At 34.5% G+C, this 9,099-nt stretch overlaps 1 protein-coding gene across 1 annotated transcript; it reads left to right on the top strand.

Moving 5' to 3' along the window:
* Positions 1-2,811: 2,811 nt before the first annotated feature.
* LOC134578780 (forkhead box protein A4-B-like) lies at positions 2,812-7,406 on the top strand. The gene is made up of 2 exons (XM_063437818.1): positions 2,812-2,880; positions 6,315-7,406. The coding sequence occupies exons 1-2, from the start codon at positions 2,812-2,814 to the stop codon at positions 7,404-7,406; spliced, it is 1,161 nt and encodes a 386-aa protein (XP_063293888.1).
* The last annotated feature ends 1,693 nt before the right edge of the window (positions 7,407-9,099 follow it).

Here is a 9,099-nt window from a genome sequence, read left to right as displayed (position 1 = left end):
ACTTGTTTTCCTGTACACATGATGTCACGGGGTATGTGAACAGTACCTCCCAGCAGTAGGTAGAATTTGCACACTGCTAGAGGAAATCAATTAATTAATCAAGGGTGTCTTCTATAGGTACCTCGCCATGATTACGTAATAGCTTTTCTTAGGCTGCATATGAATGCTACATACTGCTATGTAGCACTAATCATGTATCCATGTCAGTATAACTTAATATATAGGGTTTAAATACTAACATGTAAAGTAATTTGAAATCAAATTGTAACATTTAGACCAGAAGAACTGAATTGGTAAAAATATTTAATTTAATTGCTAGCTTCAGTTTGGCCTACATTTTGCACTTCATTTAGCAAAAAATAAATTAAGCAAAAAACAATGCCAAGATACCATCTCAATAGAATGGGTTCGGTAAATAGAGCATTGTCTGGATCAGACAATAGAACTGCAACTTTTAGGACAAATTAACCAAACTTTAAAAAAAAAAAATCGCTTTCGATTTACTTATTTCTAATTTAAAGTTTAAAATTTCAAGGTAATTTTTCCAGAATTCCCAGTTTAATGAAGAATACAACATATATATAGTTATTACCTAGCCTGCAAATTCTAGTGAGGTAAAATCAAGATTGGAAAAACAGACTAAAATAGCTGATTTGGAAAAATTCCCCAACTTTGCTACAAGCAAAGCTTAACTATTTTAGCCTACATTTCGCCATCTTGATTTTTATTAGCAGCTTAGTAAGCAATGTACAGTATAAAATTGAGCACAACACTTTTCATACAAAATCCTATTTTGTTTATTTTAATCATCATTTTAAAAATACATACAATTTACAATAAAAACAACGATAGCAGGAGAGGTGATACATATTTTATGATTTTTTCACCCTGACAAATGTACTTACCACTCCTATATTTGACGAGAGAGAGAGAGATTGATTTTCAAATTATGGGGCCGATTTATAAAAAACTATCATGGCTTTCACTCCAAACTCTTGCCACATTTTCTGTTTGTTCCAATATATCACTTCATTTGCACCACATTTTTTCTCTTTTTGTCCATCTTGACAGTTTCCTGTGTCCATCCTTTTTGGTTTTTTTTAATCATTTAGAAATAGTTGTGCTGTCAATATATATTATAAATAAAAGAGTGCACCCTTCTTTCAAACTAATTTTTCCGCCACTGAAAATACAGAAAAACAAGTATTCAAAGTATAAAGGATGTAGTAACAGATTTATACATGACGAAATGGTGCATGTACACAAAACTGATACATACGTGAAAGCGAATCAGTTTTTATACATCAGACACCATATTTGTTAATAATACAGACATGATTCTTCAGTAAACTAGGAGTTCAAGAGAATTGACAAGGGGCAAAAATAGCCAGATTCAATACAAATGCAATTGCTTTTAATCTCTGTTAATTCTCCACAATTCATGATTTTGAGATTATTTACAGCATAAAACGGTGCTGTAAATATTAGAGTATTTGAAGGTGTATTGAAGTACTTTCCACTAGTTTATTTGTAGAACAAAGACTACATTTGACTCTAGTTTGCAAAGTATATTCTGTAATTTTTTATTCCCCTATGCGATTTTTTGGCTCCTCTTTTTCTAGTCGGTTTTACTATTGATTATATTCAATAATTAACAAATTAGTAATTGTACTAGGAAAAAAGACACATTTGCAATTAAAAGGATTTTTTATTCCTTAAACAAAAAAGAAGAAAGTAAAAGTTGTTTACCTGAAAAATGTTGTTGAAAAAAAGAGTCGTACTCTTGTACCTATTTTTTTTTTTTTTATACACTGGGAGCCACACATTTGTGAACCGAACAAAACTGATCAGAAATGGAACAGGAACATAAAATTATGGAATAGGCACAATAAGGAATATTTTGGTGCAAATAAGAGAATACATAGGAGTAAACAGGAAAAGCATTAGAAAAATTGAGCACAATACAACCCTTTTTATACGTAATCCTTTCTATTTTGCAATTATCAGAATTAAAAAAAAAAAATACAGACAATATACAATAAAAAAGAATGATGGTGGTGGAGGTGATACACACTTTATAATAGCTTATATGCAAATTTTATTGTTTTACCCACTTTTAAAATTTTAGTTTACTTTTAAACCTAAATTGCAAAGAATTGAAAAATGGATTTAAAAAAAAAAAGACAAAAAAGCACAAATTTTGCAATTTACTTTACAATTACTAGAATTTAGTAAACAAGCCCCTAAACCTTTGCAATGCATTCATGCTGCGTGTCATGTTGTCGAACTTTAAACAGCGGCTTTTCTTATATTCCAACTTTCACTTACTGCTTGCCAGGTAATGTTCCCATTTAACAAGGCTCAACGCACAGCTGTCCCCAAATTAAGAGACAGGAAGTTTCTTTTCACAATGCATTTTAGGAATAAAAATGCCACCCTGGCCCTATGCCTTTGTGGAACTAGGAAACCCTTGATGCTATTAGCATTTTGATGAGACAGACAGTATGAGTGAAAAAAGAGAAAGATAGGAGGTGTGTGTGAAAGAAAAGGGGAAGGGGGGATGTGTATAACATTTCTTTGTCCTGCTCTGATTGACCTCTCCACCGACTACCTGCAGAGCTGAGAGAGAGATAGGGTAAAAGGGGTGGAGACTGTGCAATTTGCATGATCTGTAGGGGTGTCTTTAAATGTCCCAAGTGAAGGGTACATACAGCCAAATTGTTCAAGAAGACCCAACTGTAACAGTTCACCTGTGGATTGGTGGCCAACTACACATCTGACCTTATAATACACAATCCTATACAACATATCATGCATAACAGGGTGAAACTGGAGTTGGAAGAGGCAGTGGATTGGAATTCCATGTATCCAGAGAGTGAGGTAAGATCACAATCTCCATACTGATACAAAATCCATTGGACTGGAAACTAAATTGATTTGGAAACCGTTTTATTAACGCAAGTTTAAATTGCCAGGAATTCTGTTTGGGCAAATTAGTGAAACTGAAACCATAACTGACTTGGCAAAATCTTTCCAATTTGACTATTTTTGCCTAAAAATCTTAATTCGCATTTAATTTTTGGTCAGCGTTGTAATGGACTGCGCTACAAAACTGACAAAGTTCTTCACTACAGTGAAAAACATGTATTTTGAATTTAAGGCCAAAGTAATTGAACAGGAAGCTTAGTTGATGTGGAAGATTTCTCCAGTTTGGATACTTTGGGCCTTAAAGTTAAAATTTACTTTGAACTCTCACTTTAGTAAATGACCCAGTGTGAAATGTAAAATCTAATTAGCTGAGATGGCTAGTCATATTGTTATTTTAGTTAATTTGATTTAAATGTTATTTACTCCATTTTCATTTAGGTAAAATTGACTGTTTTTGTGAATTAACAAATGTTACATTCACTTTGTTTATGTGCACAAGTTGAGTCGTTTTGATACATTTGTGTAATTTTGTTTTGCGAGTTTTACAGGGTTATTCACTAGGAACATTTTTAGGATTTCAAACTGATTTTTGGCCAAAATAGTTGAAATTACAAAATTTGAATATCACGGTCTAGCATTTCAAATTCACTTTGAGTTCTGTCAGTTTACACTTTAGCAAATAACCCTGATAGTGCTGGTGTGGTAAGGCCTATGACTGAGGATGAATGATGTTGAAAAGCTGGGTGAGGTATTGAGGAAAGTATTTTTGTTAAGTATTTTTAGGTCTTTATCTGATATTTCTGATCTGTTAGACTCTCCTACAGTACAATGGCAGTTATATCTGCTTTTTAGGATTGTATCGTATTCTTACTTGGAATACTGATGCAAGGGCAATTTTTAACTGTCCTGTACAATTTTATGAATGAAAAATTGAAATTAGAAAAATACAAAACTGCATTCCTAATAATTAGTTTCCATCTACCTCGTTGCCTCCACGACACTCATTAAAGGGTTAAAAACCCTCATTTCACTTACCTTATTGCAGCACCAAGGTTTCCCAGCGTTGATCCAGCTGTTCATCCCACAATGTCATGGCGATGGGGGTACGTAATGTACATGTGCAGCAAGCTTCGTGTAAGCATTAGGCTTTTCCTATAGGTAAGCAAGGAATCAATGCTTTCCTATGGGGGGTTTTCAAGACTCTGGAAACTTGCAAAGTGGCAGGACGTCCAGCGTTATTGCACAAAGTTAAATCGACAATGCATCTCTACTGGCTGCAATGTTTTGCATTGCAGGATTAAGGACACTGGGACATTGCACCCCAAAGTGCATAGTGTCTTTTTTTTGGTTTTTTAAGGACACTACAAGCAATTTAACCCCAATCCCATTGTACACCCCAAGCACTTTCAGACTATCCAACACACCAAGACTGGATGAAATTGATATTCAATGTTTAAATTGCTCATTATTGAGATGTTTGAGGAGACTCCAAGCTGGTCTTGGTAACAGTGAGTGTATGTGTGTGTATATAGTATCCCTCTCCATTATTTTCAACCTATTCCATGGTCATTTTCCACTTTTACATTGGGAATATAAAGTGGCAAATACTTGTGAAGTCCCTTTTCTAACAAGCTTCATATATATATATATATATTATTATTATTATTATTATTATTATTATTGTAATGCTGAGTCTGTGAGTGGTTTTTGAGGATTAGTATGATTTTTTTTTTTTTTAAAACAAAAGTGGTTTATTCACTAAACTCGTAATCGTTCATATTGTATTCCAGGGGTAGGAAACCTTTGGCACTCCAGATGTTGCAGACTACATCTCCCACAATGCTCTTGCAACCATGATACAGGCAAAGCACTAAGGTAGACGTAGTCCATAACATCTGAAGCGCGCTAGTGCAGAAAGTTTACCTACCCCTGCTTAACCCCTTAAGGACCAAACTTCTGGAATAAAAGGAAATCATGACATGTCATGTGTCCTTAAGGGGTTAATCTAAATGAAAATATTGAGGCTAAAATAGCTGAACTGTGACCACAGCTGGGTTGGAGAATTTATCAAGATCAGCTGTTTTTTTTTTTAAAAACATATTTATTAATATTTTTAATCTTTTTTTTTTTTTTTTTTTTGAACCTTTGGATTTCTGTGGACTTCCATTTGTTATTTAGTGAGTAAACAACAAATTGCAGTGAACAGAAATCCCAATTGCAAAAAATAGATCTGGAAAAATTCTCCAACTTGGTCCTAAGTTGGCTATTTACTTTCATTGACTATTTCTGATGTTAGTGAAGTCCTGGATGAAGTAGGTTCTATAAAATCATTACACTTTATTTAGCTTGTAACCTTTTCTGGTGCTGCATTACACAGCTGACTTAAACAGGATGTTGTGTATGTGTCTAGAACTTGCATTTAGCATCCAATTAGCTCTTATTGTTATGCATATGAACTCTGTCTTGGGACCCATTAAATAATTTAACCTCATTAGAAAAGAACCTTTGTACAATAAAAGAACAGAGGAAGTGTTTCCTCTGTATAATGTGGCCTTTTTTTGGGAACAGGATGTATTGTATAGTGATGAAAAGTATCAGTTCACGTGTGTTGGTCTGTGTGGATGTTACTGTTTTTGTAATTTTTTTTTCTCCCCCCTTTTTTTTTTTTTTTCCTTTTAACCATTAATATTTACAATTTAAAACCTGTATGTTTGTTTTTAATATACATTTTTTTTGTAATTAAAAGGAACAGTAAATTTAAAAGAGAAAGCTCCTACTTATAAAACAATCTTCTAGAGAGAGAAATTGAGATTTTGTTTTGTTTATTTTTTATTTTGGGAAGGGACAGCGTGGAGACACTGAACATCAGTGCTGCACATTGTGCAGTACTGACCCAGGAAGCAACTCTAGTGACTGCCTGAGTGACTGCCATCAGAGGTGTTCAAAGGCTGTGATTACATTAAAAGCCTGCAGGGACAGGCACTAGTTGCCAGAACAATTACATTAAGCTATAGTTGTACTGTCATTTTAATTTTGCAGTTTGGGTTTAATTTTGCTGGAATTTGGAGTTTACTAAAGAAACTCTTACTGTGTTAAAATTCAATATGAGTCTTCAAAGTATGTGAGAAATGGTTCCCTTCATCTTTTTCTCACACTTAGATATCCAAGCCTGTTGGGTAAGATTGCCTGCTATAAGGTGACTTAGAAGAATATTTAGAAATGTCTGAATTATCACACTAGGCAAATTAAATGTAGTCAATACACTAGTTCATAAGAATGTTTAGAATTTTGCAGTTATTTGTAAATTCATGCATCTGATCTGTTCGTTTTTTATCTACTTGTTTGTAAAAGAATCTTCTTACATGTTTCTTTTGTATTTCTTCTAGGCATATTCTGGGATACACAACATGCATACTGGTCTTCCAAATGGCTCCTTCTTGCCTAGTGATGGTTCTATGACTTACATGAATAATGGTGTACCTGGACCTGTCAACAGCATTCAAAACAATGTAGGTTCTCTTGGATCAATGACACAAAATATGGGGGCTTCTTTACCACCTACAGCACCACCTTCAGCTTACCCAGCAAACTACTGCCATGGAGAATCTGGCTTCCAGAGGGATCCTCGTACTTATCGTAGAAACTACTCTCACGCAAAACCACCATACTCCTACATTTCTCTTATTACTATGGCCATCAAGCAATCTCACAACAAAATGATGACTTTGAATGAGATCTACCAGTGGATAGTTGATCTCTTTCCCTACTACCGGCAAAATCAGCAGCGTTGGCAGAATTCCATACGTCACTCACTCTCCTTTAATGATTGCTTCATTAAGGTTCCAAGATCACCAGAGAAGCCTGGGAAAGGTTCTTACTGGACTCTTCACCCAGATTCAGGCAATATGTTTGAAAATGGATGCTATCTCAGACGACAAAAACGGTTTAGGTGTGAGAAGACCAGATCTGGAGATGGAGAGAGAAAAACTAGCAAGACTGTTGATGAGCAAAGCAAGAGATTGAGGGAAGCAGCATATAATGAATTATTATCTCCAACACCTAAAACAGGTGTCAAAAAAGAGGACTCCACAGTACCTGGTATTCCTCAACCAACTAGTGCTTCTCCTGTTGGTCTTAGCCCAGTTTCTGAAGTGGGCTCATCATCACAACTTCTATACCCATTAAGCCACTCTGAAGGCTACCTTGGCTTATCTGCAGAAGATGCTCAGTTAAAACAAGATACATTGTCTGGAAGACATCCTTTTTCAATTACTCAGCTGATGTCTGTAGAACAGGATTCATCTTATTCCTCTAAAATGGACATGTGTCTCACTAATGACCATCTCCCCCAGTATCCGAATTACACTTCTGACTATAATCATGCAGTTATGAAAAATGGACAAGATACTCAAACATCATCCATTGATGTCAACTATTATGCCAACATGTATTCCAGACCTATCCTCAGCTCTCTCTAGAACCTTCAGTTTGTCAAATTTATCAAGATAATTTTTATAACTAAACGGTCAGGCCTGCTTTCTTGATATTTTCAAAAGAACTTGAAATGACAATTCAACGAATGTGTAACACTATATTGAAATTGTAAAATATTTATAAAACTTTTTTAAAAAAAAAATACTGCCATAATACATTTTTTTAAAATAACATTTTAACTCTCATGAATCAGGAGCAATGTGTAAATTCTAAAATATTAACTTTTGAATGCGAAGCAGTAGACTTTGTGTGACCCTAAAGAGGAAATGTGTGTTGTAACAGGTTATAGTTACATATAACCTGGCATCTTCATTGATTGGGGCGTGGTAACTCCCATCATGATAAATGTCTTACTGACTGTGAATAATAGGCTGGGTTAAATATAAATTGATTTGTGCAATAATTATTTAAAATAAGAAGATGAGAAGATGTTTTGACTTAATTTACTTCACCTGCATTCCTCATGCTTGTTTGTGCTGTTTTAAATTAATATGTAATATAAATTTATTTATATGCAGTAGTGATTGTATTACATAGAAAACATTAAATTGACTTTTGAACCAAAGCATGTTTAACTATCATGTTCTAGAGAAATTTCAGAATCACAATCTTTACTATAAATAATTTTTTCTTAATCTCAAGGGCGCATGCATGTACAAGAGCAGTGTTTTGGGCAAACATTGCCTTTCTTCAGACTGTAATACATAGGCTGTTGTAAATATGCCGTCATACTACTCAAATCACTGTAAAACAATATTTTTGTTCCATACACATCTTTTAGAAGACTATAATTTGCAGGTTGTTTTCACCCACAAATATGTTATGTTCTTTGGATTGTTTTTGATATTTTCACTTTAGTAATCACTATAAAATATGGATGTACACCGTTTTGTTTTATTTAATGTAGTCACTTTTTTGTAATAGAGCAATAATGGGTTGTGTCACTATAAACTTGCATACTTGGGATGTTTTCTATATCTGAACCGCTCCCTCCTCTTTGACCTTTGCTTCTTATGCATTTGTACCCCAATTTAGACTGGTTTTATCTAGTTAATCTGTATCTCTATTTATAAAATACAGGGTAGGAGACATATGTGATTGTGAATGCTTTTTATTTTATCTGAGCCTTTAAAGTCTCATTTCTTATTGCCACAATACAGCAAGCAATGCTCCTACCTATGGATGGACACCATGTATTTAATATATACATAGCAAATAATATGTATATTAATTATTAATCCCACCCACCCCTTGGGGCACTTTATCACAACTATGCCTGATGTTTATAATGTGTGTGTTTGCACTTTTGCTTTTTTCCTCCATTTTGTCTCCCTCCCCCTCTGTGGCATTTGGGATCACAATAGGATCAAGAATACAAATGTGTATTCCTTACCCTATAGTGTTAAAAACCACTATTTAGTTGTCAGCCCCTCCCTTAGTGTGAAAACGTACCTTTTTTTTTTTTTTTTTATATTCTTGCACTGCGGGGGTCAGCTGGTGCAGCCCCACATATCCACCTCCTGAATGAGATCATGGAAAAAGCATTGGATTGGCTGAGAATGACAATTCTGATGTCCTCAGATAAGGAGTTTGGGCAGGACCAGAGCCAAACGCTGCACTGGCCTTTCAGCAACACTATGGGGAAAGTTCAAGAATAAATGATCTCTATAGCCTGGT

The sequence above is a fragment of the Pelobates fuscus genome, chromosome 12 (genome assembly GCF_036172605.1).
Source record: "Pelobates fuscus isolate aPelFus1 chromosome 12, aPelFus1.pri, whole genome shotgun sequence".
NCBI classification, from domain to species: domain Eukaryota; kingdom Metazoa; phylum Chordata; class Amphibia; order Anura; family Pelobatidae; genus Pelobates; species Pelobates fuscus.
This window is presented reverse-complemented; position numbering and strand designations above follow the sequence as displayed.

Coding starts and splice junctions, on each gene's coding strand:
- LOC134578780 (XM_063437818.1), top strand. CDS start 2,812: ATGCATAACAGGGTGAAACTGGAGTTGGAAGAGGCAGTGGATTGGAAT. Junction 2,881..6,314: donor CCATGTATCCAGAGAGTGAG/GTAAGATCACAA, acceptor TATTTCTTCTAG/GCATATTCTGGGATACACAA.